Source organism: Trachurus trachurus (genome assembly GCF_905171665.1).
Source record: "Trachurus trachurus genome assembly, chromosome: 7".
Lineage (NCBI taxonomy): Eukaryota > Metazoa > Chordata > Actinopteri > Carangiformes > Carangidae > Trachurus > Trachurus trachurus.
In genome coordinates this window covers 30,394,059-30,415,344 of record NC_139901.1, presented here as the reverse complement: position 1 = coordinate 30,415,344, position 21,286 = coordinate 30,394,059, and the positions used below count along the sequence as shown (strand labels likewise).

At 43.7% G+C, this 21,286-nt stretch overlaps 1 protein-coding gene across 1 annotated transcript in view; it reads left to right on the top strand.

The window, feature by feature from the left end:
• camta1a (calmodulin binding transcription activator 1a) overlaps positions 1-21,286 on the top strand; it is a gene marked incomplete at both ends in the record, with an annotated part of 373,552 nt that overhangs the window by 287,492 nt on the left and 64,774 nt on the right. Inside the window, 1 exon segment of the mRNA XM_083975264.1 lies at positions 1,641-1,712. Coding sequence (XP_083831390.1) covers positions 1,641-1,712 — 72 coding nt within the window.

Below are 21,286 nucleotides of genomic sequence, written 5' to 3'. Positions count from 1 at the left end.
CGTTCCCCTCCGGGTCACCTGGGAGCCAGCAGGACCGCGGGTCTTCCAGAGACGGATCGAGGAGGAGGAGGAGGAGGAGGAGGAGGAGGAGGAGGAGGGGGCTAAGTGCTGCCTTACTCACGGTCCTCGCTGCCCCCCCTCTTTTTCTCTTTTTTTTTTCTGCTGCCGACAGGTGAAAAATGTCTCCCGGCCTCCTCCAGGAGGCGTTATCAGCGCTGCCTAGCTCTCTCCACGGTAACAAGCCCCCAGGCGCGGCATTATCTGTTTACGATAAGGATATTAATAACATTGTGCTCTAGTTATGTTCAGGGGAGGGGAGGGGGGAGGAGGGGAGAGGAGGGGGAGGGCGTGAGAAGCACCTGAATCGTTCTGTGTCCGGGGTTTCTCCTCTCCCCAGACGGGACAGGATGAAAGAAAGAAAGAAAGAGAGGAAAAGAAAAGAGGGATGGAGAGGAGGAGTGGGAGGGATGAAGGGGAGGAGTGGATGCTGGGACAGTTGCTGAGGTGTTCTCTGGTTAACCTCGTCCCACCAGGTCACTGTCTTTGTTCCGGGAAACAATAGCTTGACCATCTGCCGGCAGCTTCATGTGGCAGAGTTATGAGAAGGGGTGGGAAGAGGGGAAGAGGAGGGGAAGAGGTCAGGCAGGGGGGTCAAAGGTCACAGCTGCCAAGGTCGGTAAGAGAGGTCAGCCTAATTGTCTTCATATCACTTTTTTTTTTTAAACAATATATTTATTAACATTTTCTTACATACACTTGTATTTACATATATGTACAGTAGTTATATCAAATATGTAGATCTGTGCTCCATTCACAAAGGCACCTGTTATGGTACAAGTCTTTTTGTGCATAATTTAAAGCCCTCTTATTTGGCTTTTTATTAGCAAAAATCAAATATTGCTTTCATAAATACGTATTTCACTGAATCGAATCACACCCGCATACAAATGAAAGCTTTCTCGTACCTTAGAATGAGTTGTTACAAGTCGTTACAAATACATAAGTGGGCGACGCACCGAACCGAGGCGGCCATGTTGCATCGGCCGTTCGGCAAACCAACCAGATGTCATTTTACTCCACGAGAGAAAGACGGTAAAATGTGGGTCAGGTAAACAATACGACATCACCATGACAACATATTGTCACGCCTGTATTGGTTTTCCTCGTGCTGGCGGACCACTTGTTTACATTGACGCTTGTTTATCCTGTTACATGCAGCGTCTGTTGTCTGACTGACGTCTCCCCGATTTCAGGTGAATGCAACATCAAGAATACGTTCCGATATGCAACCGCACCGCTAGATGGGGGGAATTCCTACACATTATACCTTTAACAAACACATTGAACGGTTTCCATATCTCTTCAAATATGCCTTGCCTTTCTTTCCGTATGTATGTCACTCTCTCCAAAGGAAAGGTTGTCAGCAGCTGTTTCACCCAATACGTAACACTTGGTCTGCTGATCTTATTCCAAAACATTGCAATGGATCTTTTCGCCTGTAAAAGACACACTTCATATCACTTTTTTACTGTAGTAGTAGTAACGCCTCCCCTTCCTTCCCCTTTTCCTTCTCTCTCTCCCTCTACTGTCTCCCTTCCTTCCTTCCTTCCTTCCTTCCTTCCTTCCTTCCTTCCTTCCAGTGTCTGTATGGCTGCTACGTCCACTCCTCCATCATCCCCACCTTCCACCGTAGGTGCTACTGGCTGCTTCAGGTAAGAACTCCTCTTTTTCCTCCCTCTACAGTCCACCACACTTTAGTTTCGCTCTCCAAACCCCCCCCCCCCCCTCTCCCCCCCAAGCCCCCGAAGAAACCTGAATGAGTTGCATGATATCAGTTTCCATTTAACCGAAGCATTTTCCTTTGACAGCCGGCAGGCAGACATCAACCTCCAACCCCTCCCTCCCTCGCCACCTCTCTTTCTTTTCCACCCTTTTCTCCTCTCCCCCAGCCTCCATTTCCCCTTATCTTTCCCAGTCATTCACTTTTCTGATGGCATTGCCCATACACGCCGTCCAGCAAAGAGGGACGGTATCTCAGTCTGCTAAAAGCTTTGCCATCTCCCCTGTCTAACAGCTGCAGTGATGGGCAGTAAAAGCATGATGGAAGAGGTTCCCTGTACAGTATAGTGCAGCTTACAGTGGGTCATCAAGTCCGCAGGCTGAGAGTGGTTGTAAATAGTAGTCCTTTGATCACCTCCCCAATACATCTCATCATTCTCGTTTAGCATGGCAGCCATTATTGTTGGAAGGTGCCTGATACGTACACCCATTCACGCACACAATATTAAGAGAGCATAAAGCACACAGAGAGCAGGAGTGTGTGGAGCGCTGCTGGTTTTGTCTGTCTATCATCTATCTTTCTATCTATCTATCTATCCATCAGTATATTCCAGGATAAAATGTAGGAAGAAAAGCCATTTTGCTAAAAAGAAAAACACACTCTTCGCTATACTTCAATTTCTCTATGTTGTATTTTCTGAAGAGAAGATTTGTCGATTCACAAAATATCTACTGTACTGAAGCAGACCCACAAGACAAATCCATTTGTAGTCTAACCAACCCCACTTTGCAGCGTCTGTGAGCACAAGAGCAGAGCAGACCGGTGGGGAGAAGACAAAAGAGAGAAAGAGAAAAAAAAACTGGCCTCCACAAAGCTTAAATACTAATCAAAATAATTAGAGTGTTCCCACAGCAAACAAAAGCTTTCAAACAACAACTGTTTATTTCTCTCTCGCTCTCTGTTGGCTCTGTGTGTGTCACAGGCGGTAATAACAACACCAGCAGACAAAAAGCATGTCTCCTCCCGTCTCTGCTGAGTTCAATCAGCCCAGCCACTCAGGTTATTTTCACTTATAAATCTGTTTTTTCATATGATTAGAGGTACAGTCAGTGTGTATCATTAACATTCCTGACTTAATGGAGGCGAGAAAAAACAATGAAATAATGGTATATATGGAATACATCAGCGTTATTGTGGAAAATAACACGAGAAAGACACCATGTGTTTTGTTCTGTTTGTTAAAGGTGCATATTATCCCTAATCTGCTCCCTCTTAGCGAACTGCCGGGGATATCTTGTGTTTTCTGTGAGTCGTTGTGTGGCTCCATTAGCGCCGCAATGTTCCCACAATGCAACATCAGCGTGCCCCGAGGGTATCGGTGTTATTAAGCATCTCGAGCTAATTGAAGTAGCGCAGGTGTGATCAGAGTAAGTCGTTGCAGTCGTTGCCACTTTTTTGGTGTCATGATACCAGATTGTACGAATATGAAACATTGTGTAACACATCCTACATCCACATTTGCACATTTAAAACGACTATAATCATTACTTCTCTCCATGTTTGTCAGGGAAAGATCCTCTCTAGATCCCAGTGGACCAGTGTTTCTCAACCAGGGGCACTTGGACCCCTAGTGGTACTGGGTGTAATTGCAAGGGATACTGTAAAACGATAAAATACCATTTAATTGAGTGACCTTTACAGACATTTATCATTTTACTAAAACAGTGACTGGAGCCATCATTATTGCCTAAACTGCAGAGGCTGAACTAATTGGCATTTTTCCTAGTCCCATATGTTTTAATGTGAAATTGGTCATATTTTAATAAGAAGCCACATTTTTAATGGTTTCGATTCACTCTCGTTTGTCTTTTTTAAATTTACTGCATTACGCCGCTCCTACAAACTCAGCACTTCCTGTGTTTTTGAAACATTTCCACTTACCTTGCTGGTTGAAATTCATTATTTAGCCTACCTTCAAGAGAGAACATACATTCAATGTTTATTACACATTTGTTTAGTTTAGTTTATTTGGGTCTTGACATGTCACCTCATTTTACATTAGAAATTAGATCACACATAAAGACAGCAGCTACAACAAAAGAACAAGAAACATTGACATTTAGACTGAAAAGGTGCAGGCTGAAGCTTAGCTTATTTTGCCTACCTTGGTTATAAATTAAGTTATATTTAAAATATACAAATATCAGCACACATCCCCGAAAAGGTTAAGAAGCACTACAGTAGATTGTTTTAGCTCTGACCATACTGACACATCTGAGCATGCACATATATACAGTATATATATATATATATATAAATTCAGAGCATACAGTTACACTTGGTATGCTTGAGCCGGCATAAACAGGAAGCAGACTGTCTGGCCTGCAGTTGATCAGTTCCACAAAATGCAGCAAAGGGCAGTTGTAGCGTTAAAATACTAAACTAAATTCAACTCCCTCCAACAGCTGCTAGCAAAAAAAAAAAAAAAAAAATCCAACAAGGTCAGTGATGCTTGTGATTCATTATTTATGCTGCTTTCACCGCTGGTTATCAATGCTGATTAGACCCAGTGATAAGATCCAGGTGCAAATGTAGCAAAGAGACGCTTCTTAAAAACTAAAACATGTTGGTTTGGACGCAGCTTCAGTTTCTAGAGAGAATTCAAGTGGATGTCAATTAAAGTTTGTTCTTTTTTTGCTGAGAAATTTCCTCTTTGTGTTTTCCACTGTTTTCCTGCTGAGTTGCAGTGTAGTTATGACTAATTCAGATGTAGCTGGATCGTCTCAACACGCATTTTAGCTCAGAACAAGGACGGTGGATTCTGTTTCCAATCACTTGCATGGAATTGCAATAAGAATAAGAAAGGGATCGGGGTTGGGATGGGGGATTGGAGGGGGGGGTCTCCCCGAGGCCAAGACATTTTTCAGTCACAGACAACTATTTCAATATACATGTGGGCCTGTGGGTATTGTTTTAAGACAGACTTAAGAAATGTGAACTTATCCTTGAAGTCGAATTCAGGCCAAAAGGAGCGCGACTGCTGGATGAAACGGAGCCACGGTTCTCGGGAGAGTCGGACCACCACACACACACACACACACACACACACACACACACACACACACACAGTAATATAGAGACACATGCAGACATTCAGAAACATGTGTACGCCCTGCACAGAGACAGTGAATAGCAAAGAGATCTGGGGGTCACACTGGGTCGCTGCCTTTTTCAAATAACTCCAGTGCAGCAGCAGCTCTCTCTCTATCTCTCTCTGTGTCTCTCTGTGTCTCTGTCAGTTTTAGGATTCATGCACATAAACACTCATCAAACTTTGAGGAGTTCACTGACTCAACTTTACTTTCCCGTTACTGCAGACCATCAGCTAAGAACAACCAGTTAGTGAATCCTTGGCCCTCACCTCTCCTCCTCCTCCTCCTCCTCCTCCTCTCACTCCGCTCGGCACATACTCTTCCATGACTCATAGGCCCTGGTGTGCAGCTAATACATCCACTCATTCAAAAAAAAAAAAAAAAAAAAGTACCTTCTGCTGCTCACCCCAAAAAAACAAAAAAAAAAACACATTTATTTACAACCAACAAGTATTTTCTTTGGCAGAGAGCATCCCTGAGACCCCAGATTTACATCTCTTTTCAGGCAGTTTATTGCAGACCATCTGTGCTGACAGGAAGCCACGATCACCGTGACACCAGAAGTAAAAGATTACACCGCTCCCGTCCGTGTGTCTCTCTCCAAATGCAGATGGATCGTCACTACTTCTGTCCCGCTTTTTTTCCCGAAACCATTTCAATTGGTTTCACCCAACGTGTCAGCTGACACTCAGCCCTGCTATTAGAGGCAGCTGAGCTCTCTCCCATTCTCCCCCTCTCTCTTTCTCTTTTCCCACCTTTCTCCAGTCTCTGAACCTCTCTCTCTGTCCCCGACTCCCTGTGTACCATTTGCTGTGTCCATATGAGATTTGCAGGCAGTCGTCTGTCAACAGCAGAGCAGCAAGGAGACTGAAGCTCCCAGAGCAGCAACAAGGGAAAGGTCACCAGTGAGTGAAAAATGTAAATATTCAGCCATCCAGCGGCCGCAGTCACGGATAGAGACAGGGATGAAAATAACTCCTATTACACAGCAGCACCGACAGGGAGGGAACATAGAGGACGGAGAGAGGGTAGAGAGGTAGAGACAGACTGTGAATGAGAGAGAGAAAGAGAGAGAGAGAGAAGAGTGTACGAGATGGACACAACTTTTAAAAAGTTAGGCTAAAAAAAAAACACTCTGAAGGGAGAGGCTGGAAAGAAAGATAGATTTAAAGATTTGAAGCAAAAAAAAAAGAAAAAAACAGAGCAGAATAGGGAGAAAGGGGACAGTGTGTATCTGTGTGTATTTTTGGATATGTGTGTGACACTGCAGGAAAAAGCGAGAAAGCAAGAAGTGAGAACGACAGACAGAGAGAGAGAGAGAAAGAGAGAGGGAGAGTGGGGTTGGTGAAAGGTGTTTTAGGGAGAGGGCGGAGGGGGAGTTAGCCTGCCTCTTTATCCACTCTTTATCCACTCTTTATTGAGTCAAAGCCTGGGTAATGAGACAGGGGACAGGAATGAAGACCTGCGAGGGGGGTCTCCTCTCTCTCTCTCTCCATTCATTTTCCTTTGTTCTTTTCACCTCTCACTCTCAATCTGCTCATCCTCCGCCACACTACCTCCACCTCTCTATGGCATTAGACCACTTTAAAATGTCTGGCCCATCCCTGCAAATGGCTGAGACTGAAGAAAAGTACCACCGCAGTTATCTGGGGTTGCAAACAATGAATCCAAATTGCTGCTGAGACAGAGAGCTGCCCAGAGCAGGCTGTGTGTGGTTTGTCACTCAAGAAAAAAAAAAAGTCCCATTTCAGTGCATCTGGTAAAAAATAAAAAATAAAATAAAAAAGACAAAAAACTGTGGTATATTCTCAGTGCTGTTGACAAAAACTCCTTTAGTCATCATAAACACCTAAATGTTATGAGTTCTCTCTTTAAACACCCTGAATTGCAGCTGGAGTTTGCACAACCCGATGCTTTAAAAAAGTCGTGTCTGGACGAGTTAAAGGGGAACTATTGCTTTTCCTCTGTTTTGCTAACCCTCCTCCCGGCCATGTGCATTTGTTTTTAGAAGAAATTGGCGAGAAATCAATCAATGGAGCGGTGGATAACGTTACTTATCATATACGATGTTAGGATGTTTATATTTTTGTAGTCTTATCTCTCATTAACAAGAGATTACGGGTTACGGGGCACAGGGTCGGAGGCGCTGATCTTGCAAGGTTGGTTTTCAGCCAAGAGACACTAGGTGGGAAGCAGATAGCCTCCATTCTCCCTGTAACAAGTCATTTATTTAACCATCACAGTTACTCTGAAGCTGTTTAAAGGGATAGTTCAACATTTTGGCAAAATGGCCCATTGCCATAATCCCTCTAGTCTTAGCAGTAGGTTCGTTACCTTTAATTGTCGGTGCAAGCTATTTTTAGAACGGCGGAGCAGAGCCGTGAGCTGCTCAGAGCTACACTACGGAGGCTCATGGGATTTCTTGGTTTCCCTCATCAAACTCATCAAATACACAATCCAACAACTCCACAACGCTCTGGTGGACAAGTTGTGACCTGCACATTCACCACGCTATGAGATAATAACACAATGTTACCACACAGAGTTGTTTTAGAGGGAAATACAGAGACTGCTTGATGAAAAACTGTCCCTGAACGCAACGCGCATCAGCGGTTTTGCATGAATTTCCCTCTAAAACGACTCTCTCTGGTAACGTTGTGTTATTATCTCATAGCGTGGTGAATGTGCAGGTCACAACTTGTCCACCAGAGCGTTTTGGAGTTGTTGGATTGTGTATTTGATGAGTTTGATGAGGGAAACCAAGAAATCCCATGAGCCTCCGTAGCGTAGCTCTGAGCAGCTCACGGCTCTGCTCCGTCGTTCTAAAAATAGCTTGCATCGACAATTAAAGGTAACAAACCTACTGCTATGACTATAGGGATTATGGCAATGGGCCAATTTGCCAAAATGTTGAACTATCCCTTTAATTAAGGTAAAAATTTAGCATAGTTAAGGTATAAATCCTGCATAGTTCCTCTTTAAGCTCAACACACTACCTCTAGCCTCGAGCTGTCACACACTCACACAGACAGTCAGACAGACAGAATCACTGACACAAAAGGATCTCGGCCCTGTCCGCGGTGGCACTGATTGATTCTATCGCTTCATGTCCCCTTCTCTTGTTTAGTGCTAATCGAATGTAATTCCCCGCTTTGCGCCTCTCCATCAAATCAGACAGTGGAGTTTGCGCGCCGGCCGACGGGGGCACGGAGGTGGGGGATAATTATGATATTAATACGGAGGGGGGTCTGAGGGGAAACTTCATTTGTCCTGCCCGCCTGCCACGAACACAGAGAGGGGTCAATAGCTTCTCCCGCTTTTTCCTACTTTAAAAGAGGAGGAGAGAGGGATGAGATAATGAAATGACGGCTAAGGCAGGAGGGAATGCTGACGACCTTGTTTCTTCACAGCTATCACTTTCTCCCTCTTACCTTCCTCGGCTCGGGCCACTCTGCTCTCCAGTCTCTGTCTCACATGAATACATTATTAATATCCCTATTCACTGCAGTTACATTTTTCTTATAACATTAGTCCTTCAGAGTATAATGACTTTGGAACCACTTGAATTAGTGTTATATAGGAAAATGAGTTGTAACTGTTGTCCCTGTGATCGTTCCCGCACTATTAGACTATATTTCAGCAAATTTTTATGGAATATAATGGAATTTATGGAATAATTCAAATGTTACTTAATTGGACGGGCAGAGTGATAACTCTGTGATTAAAGAGAGCGCCGTTCCTGCTGCGGGAACCGACTCCTCTCTCTTTCTCTTTCCTTCACCTTTCTATCCATTCACCACGTCACCACAGGGCCTTTTCTTTTTTTTTATCTGTTGATTTATCAAACACCACTCAGCACCTTTGAACTCCCATGCTGTTCACCTCTCATAACAAGCTCACCAATCTCCAAAGATCAATACACCTGACCAATGCTGTCAGCAGCTCATATGCAGGACTCCCTATCTCTCTCTCTCTCTCTCTCTCCTTCTGGCTAATTGAATGGGAAAAGTTGAGTAGCTCTTTCTTTTTTTTTTCTGTGCTGTGGTGATCCGTCATCCGTCTGTGTGCTAGCAGGATACAGTAGCTACAGACCCAGAGCGGACATGCCTGCAGGCTAAAGCTAGACAGCTGGAATCTTTATATCTTACCACAGTCCTTCTATTCGTTCGGATCGGTTTAGTTGCCTCTGTGTTGCGCGCTGGGAGACAGGTGCCGGGTTCGTGAGTGGCTCAGGTGATGTGTGATGACGGAGCAGAGCTGTCAGGTCCAGATTCACATCAGATACGTTCCAGACTATGTAAGGCTACATAATGAATATTTCACCCGAGATAAATCATGGATGAGTCTGGGCACCGTTCTGTTGATTTCAGTGAGAGGGGAGAGAGAGAAGGCAGGAAAACCTGGCGAGGGTTTGACTGGCTGTCTACAACCTGAGGGCAAACGGAGGCAGTAGAAATATAATTGCCTTTAGCTATGCAGGCTGTTGTTTGTATCAAATGGAAATGCACCTCTACGGAGTCGGAGATCAGATTTGTAGCATATGAATTTGACTCCCGACACCTGACATTACTGTTCAACCTGAAAACCTCAACACCGGACTGGCAGGAGAATGGATGGCAGCGTGTGTATGTGGTGGTTGTCTTTGTGTATGTGTGTTGTGTATGTGTATGTATGTGTATATGTGTGTCTGTGCTGTGCCGCTGTGTTTCCGTGCTACGGTGGGAGACCACGGTGCTCTCGGCAGCATGCTGCTGCTGGCAGGCCCCCACTCTCTCCGCCATGAGGAGAACAGCTGCTTCACGAGCATGTCGGGGTGTGAGCCATGTCCCTGTGGCTCCCTCATCTCCTTCACTCCTCCTCCTCCTCCTCTTCCTCTGACATTAACCCTCTCCATCCTCTTTTCTCCTAAACATTCAAATATTACAATTATCCTACAAGAAAAAAGGGTAGAATATAAGTTATATTATATTGAGTATTTAGTAGTAATATATATGTGACACAACCTCTGGCTTGCTAAGGAATGGCTTCTCTGTAATACATTCTATTGGGGGTGGTGGGGGGGTTCCGATGAGCAGGAAAAGTGGGTGTGGCTGTTTTTTTCCACCAAGGAGTGTTTTGGGTGTAAAACTAATGTTTGCGATCAACTCAGAATCACGAAAAACCCCTAGTTTGACCCCTCACAAGTTACTGAAGGCCAAATTTAACATTTCGGAATTTTCAAAAAATCGTAAAAAAGTAGTTTTTTAGGGGGTTTCCCACTAGAGTTGAATTTCAACATGTTATTACATGATATTACAGACCTTCCTAAAGACAATGGTGAATAATTTTTTTTGGAAATGATTCTTTCCCCAGATTTTCATATGTTTCCAATGGAGAATAATGTGGAAAAAATGCAATTCTGAGGTCAAAGACCCCTAAAGGTCAGCCACCAAAGTGGTTCCACGTCTGAAATCAAACCTTGGGGTATGTAGATGAAATGCTGAAAGTTTCATGCTTTAGTCATAAAATGCACAATACCTTCCATACTGTATATGAGCTTATCTGCCCCACTATATGTCTCCCACCCTGCTGCCACTTTTCCTTCTACACCAGCCTTTTCTCTCTTTTTTTTGAAATTATCTTTTTATTTAGAAAGGCACATTACCATCACATACTGTACATTAATTACAATCTTCGTCATTCAAAGACATAGCTAAAGATGGTTACAGAAAGTCCATGTGATTTTGTCCATATTGCCCTTCTGGAATTGTCTTTTTCAGACTCTTACTTGTTTTAGTTGAGAACAATATCAAAACAGAACAGAACTGGGGAGCGCACCACTTGAGACAATCCAAATAACACACACACACAAAAAAGGGAGGACAGGTTCACACAAAGCACAAGGACAGTCATATGAAATCAGATCTAATTGGTTTTACATACAGTACTCAGTCCATTTGGTCCAGATCCTATCGATAAATTTTTTTCTTTTTCAACTTTACCATAACATACAGTAGATCTCATAGACAATGTCAATCCATTCATCAGTGGTGGGTGGTTCTGCTTTAACCATTTCCTCGTGACAGATTTCCTACTGGCTGCCTAGAGTACAGTATAGTATAGCCAGCAGTTTTTTGTCTTTGATGTTCCATGTTTCAAACAATATATATCACCCAAATACAAAGTTTCACATTAAATACATTTTTTTATATGTTTGTGGATCTCTTCCCAGTAAGGTCTTATACAGCAGCCTTTTCATTTCCTCTCTGAGAATGAAAATGTGGAGTTACTTCAGAGTTGGTTTCTGCCCAAAACAGTGACACCGGGGCTTCTGACCTCTAAACAAATTGAAAGTTACTCTGGTGCTTAATTAATGGCCCCTGCTGGAGCGCTCTCTCCCCCATACAATGAAAGAGAGAGAAGTCAAGCTAAAACCCCTGAGACGCACCGAGCCTCTCCTCTCCTTCTGGCAGACTGATCTGTTCCTCAGTGCCTGCGACCTTTTCTCTAGGCCCGTCGCCTGGCCCACCAGCACGGCCAATTATCACAAATCCCCCGCCGCATTTGTCTTGCCATTTTCGCTCTGCGGCCAAAGAGCCGTGCGTGGCCATAGACTCATGCAGCCTCCTATAACCGGCCTGAGCCCAAATGGAGAAACAGAGGCCCACAACAGGTATGTGCTGCTTAAATAATTCAGTTATCCTGAAAGGTTAAGGCTCTGCCGCTACGACGAATTGACATTCATCTTGCTCCAAGAGTCGTTGCACCCCACTTTCAGAAGGAGCAGCCATCGACGTGTTTACATTTTTGAGACTTCCAAGATTGTTATTGACTCCGATATTTACACTTTATTCTGCTATTCCTGCTGTCTTTTCCTCTGGTCAGCTTAAAAGAGCACGGAGGAGCGGCTCACTAACCAGCGCAGGAAAACAAATCGCTGACTTTAAACAGCTCTAAATGTGTAAGCTTGTTGAGGAGTATTGCAACAAACCATGATCCTGATTTGATTTTACCCTCTGTCTTGCACTTGATGAGCTTCTTTTCTTCTGCAGTTTTCTGCTGCAGCTCCAGTATTAGATAATCAGAGAGTCCCTGTGCATAGCCAGACTTACTTGTGTTTACTTGTCTGTGTGTGTCTTAGAAAGCAGAGGATATCAATGGCTCCAGACTTATGTCTGTGCCGTGCCGTGCCAATCTCTGTGCCTCCTCTTCTCATGTCGCGGCGCTGCTCTCTGCCTGTGTCACTATGCAGTGCTCAGGCGTGATGGCAGAAGAGTGCACGCATCTCCCAGCTTCCCAGAGAACACTGGTCACAGCTAATGACCAGAACTGTCCGATTTGTCCTGCCCTGATTACTCCTCTGAGCCCCAATTAGCCGTGGATGAGGGCTGACATCCCGACACGATCACTTGGACGTGTCATAGAGGGAAAGATGAGACAGGGAAGGGAAGGGAAGGGAAGGGTAGAGGTAAAAGGGGGGGAGAGTGTGTGTGTTCTCCACATGCGGAGAAGAGTATAGCTAATGTATAAAGTAATGTATTCTCCTTTTCTTTGTATAGACCGAATCGCCTTGTTGTTTACAACTACTTCCGGGTAGAAAACCAGCAAGTAGTAACGAGAGTTTAGCTAGGCTATATATATCATGTTTTTCACGCCCTATCACCGTTTAGACAAATCTGAAATGACTAAAGAAACATTACTACTATTTCTGTGTGTATGTTTTGTGTTGCTACTGTATGTGTTGTATTTATTCAGTTTTGCGTTATCTAGAAGTGGCTGCAGCTGACAGGGACAGCTAACGGCGGTAGCTGCTAACGGCAGTAGCTAAGCTAACGGCAGTAGCTAAGCTAACATCAGGACGTCAACTCAAAACTCAAACTCAAAAGTACTTTATTATTCCGTTAGGAACTTCGTTGCGGAAGGACATCAAAAGTGCAGGTGCAAAACAACAATCCACACATACATACCACAGCCATACCCAACACAATAATAATACATATTCCTACAACCACACATAGTACAAGTACTCGCAGCAAAGGTTAAAAACAAAGGACACATACAAGTATAAAAATTTGTTAAAAAAAAAAAAAAAAAAAAAACAAGTTAATTAAAAAGGAAAAAAGCTGTCCCGTTGTCGGACACGACATGAAACTACTCCAGTTAGCTCAGTCATGTTGTAACTAAGATATCTGCTGGAAAAAATATTTTATTGAGTCACTGTTATTAAAGTTAAACAGCTAACGGTTAGCCCCGCCAATTTACGATAACCATGACTAATTACAAAAACGTGCACACATAAATAGTAATGTTTGTCCAATCATTGGTTTTATAGACTTTACAAACATCAGATTAGTCTAAACGGTGATATAGTGACGCGAAAAATTAGATATAAATAGCAAAACTCTCGTCTGTCGCTATTGTTCTGATGCTGGTTTTCTACCCGGAAGTAGTTGTTAACAACAGAGGCGATTCGTTCTATAATATGCAATTTTGTGTAGGTCTTGTGTGACCCCTTGAATTATCTTTTATTATCTGCAAATCTAAATAATGTTTCTTTAAAAAAAATAAAGATAGAAATAAAAAGCAAAAGGGGGAGTGGGATATAAAAGCCTCAGTAATGTAAGGCCAGAGTCATTCGCTCTGCCTTCATTCAGATATCGATCTCAATTCCCCTTTTACCAGCTCCCACTCATCAACATACAACACAACAGCTCTGATTGCAATTTCTATAATTGGCAATTTTCATTGTGAAAATCTGTCTATCTGAGGGTGTTAGCTGCATCTGGTCTGAGACGGGGGCTGATTTCTCTGCGGGTTAGGGATGAAGAGACTAAAGACCGCCTGTGGAAAAAAAAAGAAAGAAAAAGATTTAAGATAAAGATAAAGTATTGGGCCAGTGTGGTCGAAACAGTTTAGTAGCTGATGTGAATAGAGAAGTTGTGGGAGCCACAGAGGTATTTCATTATGGATAAAAACAATGCCATTTGTTTTCTTAATTGTCAATAACCCTCTCTACATTGTTTTCATCCGTGTCTTCCCCTATGTCCTCTTTTTCTTTCCCTTTCACTCCTGCCTACTGTTCTGGACTCACTATAACCCTCATCCCACTGTTCTGTCTTTATTTTTCTCTGCCAATGTGTCTCCCCAGGATTGCTGAGCTTTCTCCCCTCTGTAAGTTGTGAGAGAAAATCTTTCTCTCTCTCTTTTTTTTATTTTGGCTTGCTCTCATTCTCTCTCAGTAGGGGGCAGTGGAAAAGTAACTACAAGGGCACATAAACCCTTCAGAGTCAAACCAGACTTCTTTTAGTCTCTTTTTTTTTTTGATTTGGATAGATGTCACATGAACGCACATGCACACACACAACCCTCTGTAGCACATCTCCTATCTCAGTCTGCCACCAAACCCCAACCCCCCCATCTCAAAACTCACCCACGCAAACCTGACAAGACGCGGAGATTGAGTGGAGGAGGCCAGAGGCGGAGGAGAGAGAGGGGGGAAAGCAAAAAGAAATTGTGGATGGGAGGTATGGGAAGCGGAGTGGAGGTAACATAGTGGTGGTGGTGGTGGGGGGTTGGGGGGGGTTAGAGTTAGAGAAGATTAGAGGTAGAAGATGATATCATTTGGTGGAGATGAGCGGGAGCAAACGAGCAGCGCAAATCACCCGACATTAACGAGCTGCCTCGTAAATTACTGCAGCCAGCAGAGAGTAGGGCTTGAAGCTGGATGTGGATGTGGGGCTGCGTAGTGCAAGGGAGGCATAACGCTTGTCTTGATGTTATTTACTGCCCCGTCCCAGTATATATAGTTTGTCTCCCTTTGCCCCAGAGCCCTGAAATTGGCCTCCTGTGGCAGCATCCGAGGACGCTTCCTTATAAATAGTTGGGAGGTTTTTATTTATTAATTCTCCTGTGTGGGATCCTAATACTCGTACAGTCTGCAAATGATAGACCCCCCTTCCCCTCCTCTCCTCCTCTTTCTCCCCTCTCTTCTCTCTCTCTCTCTTTTACCCAAACAGAGGAGAGCTCAGCTACCCAAAAAAAAAAAAAAAACTAACCTCCCAGTGACCCACTCAGATACAGTAACTCCACATTTGACAGGCGGCTCCTCGCCTCCCTGTAGTGTTTACCTCCTGATACAGAAACTGCAGGTATAGTGAGTCATTATATTAAATTAAAATGTAGATTTTTCAATGAAATGTTTTTTTTTTTTTTTTTTTTTTGGTGGACTAAAATTCCTTAACCCTGTAAAGCCTGAACCATGAAATAATTGTCAGAAAATTACAGTTTTTTTTAAATTGGACCATTTATTGGACCTTCTGACAAAAAATGTAAAAAATAATTCAAATATAAAAGATTGCATATCAGATTTGCATAGAAAATTACTTTACATACCTGCTGTGTCTATTTTGATACACACATTTTCAACACGGTTCTACTATAAAATAAGTTATGAAATATTAAGTAGTTTTACTTTGCATCAATGCAGTAACTATTCCTTTTGAAGTTTCAGTAACAATTTTTAAAGTTTTTCTTACCTTAAGTTCATGAAGGTTCTCAGTCATCCTAGGTCATCTTATTCTTGTGGAGTTGTAGTAAAAAGCACACATGGTTCTGAATCTGATCCAGAAGTGAAGAAGCCTCTTGGATGAGGGGCGAAATGTCCAGTTGCCTTTTTTACTACAACTCCACAAGAATTTCTTACCTTAACTTTTTCAAAATTGGCAAAAAATATCCATGAGAAAATATATTTGGGTCCCTGACTGACAGCGGCCATATTGGATGTCCCAAGTGAAGGCTGCTGGTGCATAAATAACTAACTGCACCCTGGTGGATTATCTGATCATTGCATGTTTCTGATTGCATACATTAGGTGAGGATGTAGAGGTCTCAAAAACATATTTTTACGTTTCATTTCATTTCATTTCATAACCTTTATTTAAACTCGGAGATATATTGAGGAGTAACCTCATTTACAATATAGCCGAAATGAAACACAAAACATAAGGACAGAAGACAAGACATTTCAAACATACAAAAGCAAAACATAATACCGGAAGTTAAAGGTGACAAGGATAAATAGAAACATACAGTAAGTGTAGTTAAAAGCAGGAGCAGTTAGAGGTAAAATAAGATTACGGTTTTAAAATGGTCCTATTGATAAAAGTGAGGTAAGTTTGCAGAGTGTTCCAGGTTGTAGGTGCAACAGTCAGAGAAACTGGTCTTTCCAAGTTCGGTGTTAACAGAGGGAACCTGCAATGTGAGCCAAATTTGATACAAATGGCGACATACTATAGGATTAAGAGGGATTGCAGGCAGCAGTTCCACCGAAATGAACCTGCGTATAAACCTGAATGTCTCAGACTGTTCTCCAGACAGACAGACAGACAGAGTCGGGGATATGGATGGTAGAAAGTTGGACTCATTCACTTCTTGTGCTCTCGGGGCGTATGGTGGGGAGGGGGGGAAGGGGAATATACATTTCTATTTTAGCCAGGAGCCCAGCAGCAGGAGAATGACTTTCATTGGCGGGATTCTAAATATTACATGACTTCCTGATGGCAGTGTGCTGTCTGAGGTGCTGTCTGGCCTGGTATTAACCTGTCCAGATAAATCAGCCGTTTACTCAACTCTGCTCCTCTATCCAAAGCACCATTTCCTCCCTTCTTACCTCATTTTCCCTCTGTTTCTCTCTTTTTTTCCCCTCTCTGACCCCCTCCTCCCTCCTCCTCCTCCTCCTCCTCCTCCTCCTCAGCTTCACCTGTTTCTCTATGCACCTTTATGTGCTTTTCTATGCTGCAGTCCACCTTGTGTGTGTGTGTGTGTACAGTACAGTGGGGAAAAATGTGGATTTACTCTGTGGTCCTCTGCCAAGGCCCCCTAACGTCATATGCAGCCTGGCAGGTGACAAATAGTTTTTTAATTGCTTGCACCAGGAAAATCATTAGTCTCTTCCCTTTCCTTGGTGGGACCAGGCAGGACGTGTGCGCAATAATAATAGCCTCAGTCCCGTTTCCCGCTTCCCGCCTGCTATTTTTAGAGCGGGTATTTTTAGGGCCCTCCTCTCTCTGTGTGTGTGTGTGTGCATATGTATATGTTTGTGTGTGAGCTTGCATGAGTGCTTGTGCAAAAGGTGGACTAAATGGTCCAGTGGTGCTTTTCCTCGCCTTTTGAAGGAGAGGAGGAGGGGGGGGAAAGTGTGTTTGTCAACCCTGTTCCTGCCTCATGAGAGTTTTTCTCATTGCTGTTGCTATTCCCCCAGCCCCTGGGAGTCAGTGTGCAGTTTGTCTCAGTGTATGTGTGTGTTTCTGTATGTGTATGTGTATATATGTGTGTGTACCTCTGTGTCTGGCAGGCAGGCAGGCAGGCAGGCTCTGGCTTAGGCCATTGTGCTGTAGTGCATTACTGTAGCAATCCACCGACACAGCGGCCGGCCAGATGAAGCCGTCCAGTTTATGGAGCAACCTGCAAACTCCAGCTGCTTTTGGTTGGGGATTGTGCTTAGAGGTGAGATATAGTATTGATTTTCTCTCCTTGGTGCCCTTGCCATCCCTGCGTAGATATGCACCAGCGCTCAGCATCCATTCACTGAAAAAGAAAAAAAAAAAGAGGTGGGGGGCGGATGGGTGGGAAGGAGCGGGTTGGGGTTGAGCAGAGGATAATGTTTATGTGACGATACTGACCCCATTCGTTCACATGGAAAAGGCGTGGAGCGTAGAGGAGGCCAGACAGCAGAGGAGGGGGTAGTGGAGGGGGAATTGAGTTTGCGAGGCTCAGATTGCAAGATGAACCCTGAATTTGATTTCTGTGTTATATACAATAATTTGTTTTTATCTATCTGGGCGTCTAAAAGCGTGTTTGTGTATATGGGCCTCATACTTGTGCAGGATTGTGTGGATTTATGAGTGTGGAAGGTTGTATGTGTGTGTGTGTGGTTTCAATTTGAATCTGTGTAGCTGATGTTTTTTGTTTTTTTTTGTTTTTGCCCTTGGTTTGAATCCCAGTGGGGAGCCATGTTCAGTACAGTTCCAAAGCTGTTCAGATCCAGTTCTCCCTCACACGGACTCTCCTTCCCTCTAACAACAACATGGTCAAATCAAATACACGGTCAGTCATTATATGTGCAGCGTTCCTATGGACCCCCACCATACACACACACGCATCCCAGCCGCACCGCAGCAGTTCAAGCAACTTATTAAAGCCCCAGTATGTACATACACATACACTTGTATATGTAGTTATATCAAATATGTAGATCTGTGCTCCAATAACGAAGGCGACTGTTATGGTACAAGTGTTGTAAACCGAACAAACAAACATTACATATACACATTACAAACATCCACTTCTCAGGCATAAAACATTTTGTGCACAATTTAAAGCCCCAGTATGTAACTTACTTGGCTTTTTATCAGCAAAAATCAAATATTGCTTTCATAAATACGTATTTCACTGAAGTCGAATCACACCCGCATACTGTACAAATGAAAGCTTTCTCGTACCTTAGAATGAGTTGTTACAAGTCGTTACAAATACATAAGTGGGCGACGCACCGAACCGAGGCGGCCATGTTGCATCGCCATTTTTTACGTTCAGTGGCAGCGTGACCGTAGGTAACCACGGAAACTCAGCGGAGCTGTCGGCTCGGCCTGTTAAAACTGTCACCACTGTGTAGTGTGAGGAAGGACGGAGGCACTGGTGTTGCATTCAGGTGCAGTCAGGCAGACGGCCGTCGGCAAACCAACCGGATGTCACCATGACAACATATTATCACGCCTGTATTGTTTTGCCTCGTGCTGGCGGACCACTTGTTTACATAGACGCTTATTTATCCTGTTACATGCAGCGTCTGTTGTCTGTCTGACGTCTGCCCGATTTCACGTGAATGCAACATCAAGAATACGTTCTGATATGCAACCGCACCGCCAGATGGGGGGAATTCCTACACATTATAGCTTTAAAGCGTGGATATGATATGGAGCGTGTACCCCCCCTCCTCCCCCTCCCTCTCCTCCTCCTCTGCCTTTTGCTTATTTTTGAGCCTTGTAAAAGAAAAATAATGATAATCCAGCGTGAGAGGAATCCTGAGAAAGGAATTCTGTGGATAAGGAGACCATCAACACACACACACGCACGCCACTGACAAACACCCGATTTCATGTGAATGCAACATCAAGAATACGTTCCTATATGCAACCGCACCGCTAGATGGGTGGAATTCCTACATATTATACCTTTAAGCAAAAAATATTTCATACATAAATGATACAACTTAAAAATCTTATCAAGTGTTGTATAAAAATATTAGTGTGACCTTTCAGTGAATGTGAAGCCTGGCGCTTATAAAATGTTTAAGCAATGAAAACTGAATAGAACCCACTTGACTGTCAGTGTTAATGATAGCTTTAGGTGCACAGCACATCAGTGTTTGACACACACACACACACACACACAGAGTGTAACTAACCATTAAACTCTGTGCAAAGTTTTCACTTTCTTTGCCAAACGCCCCCTTAAACTTCCATGATCTGCAGTGACCAAGACGAGAGCAGAGTGAGAAAATACATAAATGTCCTGCAGGTGAGTTGATACCGACTCTAAACAGCCAACGTCTGTCAACAACTGATGGATACCAGCGTGGACATGTGGGATGCCTGACCCCGTAACAGAGACTGTTAGACTTTATTTCACACTGTTTCAGATTTATTAAGAAAATACTAAAAGTGTCTTTTTCATACCCGACTCTGTGTTGCTTATAGTTTTAAAGCCCGGCATTAACAAATTAATATTTTGCAGCTTCCACCAATAATTAATTAAAGTGAATCATAGTCTAGCCCATGAAGAGATTATAAAATCTATCTCATATCACAATTTATGAGGTTGGCTAGCCAAACAGCTGAAAGCCACTATGTGTAAGTGTGTGTGTGTGTGTGTAAGTGTGTATATATGTGTGTGTGTTTATAATCAGGCGGTGTTATCCAAGCCAAGCAGTCCTACCCTGGCAGAGCTGAGACTGGGGGAGACCCCATCTCTTTCCATCTCTCCAGCTTTGTTTGACTAAGTAGTGCCATGGTGTTGGTGTTGGAGAGGTGCTGGAGTGGCAACAGCAGCAGCCGTGCAGCTTATGCGTGGGCTGCCTGAGCCAGTGGGGCTTGGCACGGAGAGGCAGCATATGTTCATGGCCAGCTTCCTTCCTCCTCTCCCATCTTTCTCCCCCCACCCCCTCACCCCCCTCCTTCTCACTCCTGATAACCCTCATCCTTTCTTTCTTTTCTTTCCCCCATATTTTATTTTCCACTTCTCTCAGGGTTTTTTTTTTCAGCGTCTTTGTGTCACCTGTGGGAGCAGTGCAGATCAAAGGGATGTACCCCCACCATAACTGTGCGTTCACACCAAAAGCTTCCAAAGCGTCAAAACACAGGAAGTCAATTCATTTTCAATGAGAGCCCGGCGACACTTCCAAAGCGTCCAAAGCGTCCAAAGCATCACCAGATGAGAAGGTGAGTCTTGGTTAACTTTAGGGTAATTAGCTATGACGCGGTTCGGCGGCAACCTGTCAGAATAGAGACGTCCTTTGGCTGCCTTTTTTTTCTTCTTTTTTTTGTCCTTCTTCGGCTCCCCAATTACCAGCGGGATCGAACTTTGACGTCAGTCACGTGACGAGCGACCAAAGCGGATGAAAATATTTGCCGTTTTGGAAGCTGTCTTGTCTGAAGCGCACCCTCGAGGAGCTTTTTTGACGCTTTGGAAGCTTTTGGTGTGAACGCCGTCTCCCCAATTTCACGTGAATGCAGCATGAAAAATACAATTGAGTTGCTTGCAATATACAACCGCAACCCTAGATGGAGTAGAGTAGAGTAATTCCTACACAATGTACCTTTAAGCAAAAAATATTTCATACATAAATGATATAACGTAAAAATCTTATCAAGTATTGTATAAAAATATTTTCTGGGAGCTGTCTTGTCTGAAGCGCACCCTCAAGGAGCGTTTTTGACGCTTTGGAAGCTTTTGGTGTGAACGCACACTACAGTAAGGACAGCCCACACTGCCGTCACGTCTTCTAACAGAAACACACACATGCACGCTCTCCTCTTTGTCATTTTGTCACCTGGCATATGATCAGAGAATATTCAGTGCAGCAGGTAATGTGTTGTGGCTGCAAGGGATTGGTCTCTGTTGCATTTTTTGATGCCGATCCAAGGTGTTGGTCACCAGCACCTTGGCCTTTCTCTGCCCTACATAAACACTGGCTGTTATCCAGGCATGTCAGAACCAACCATTTCTGAATACTATTACCTAAATGGGTAGATGTGGACTTGTGCACCAGCAAAGGGTTAACCGTGTCCCAGATAGCCCCCAACCAGCTGTTTCAGCC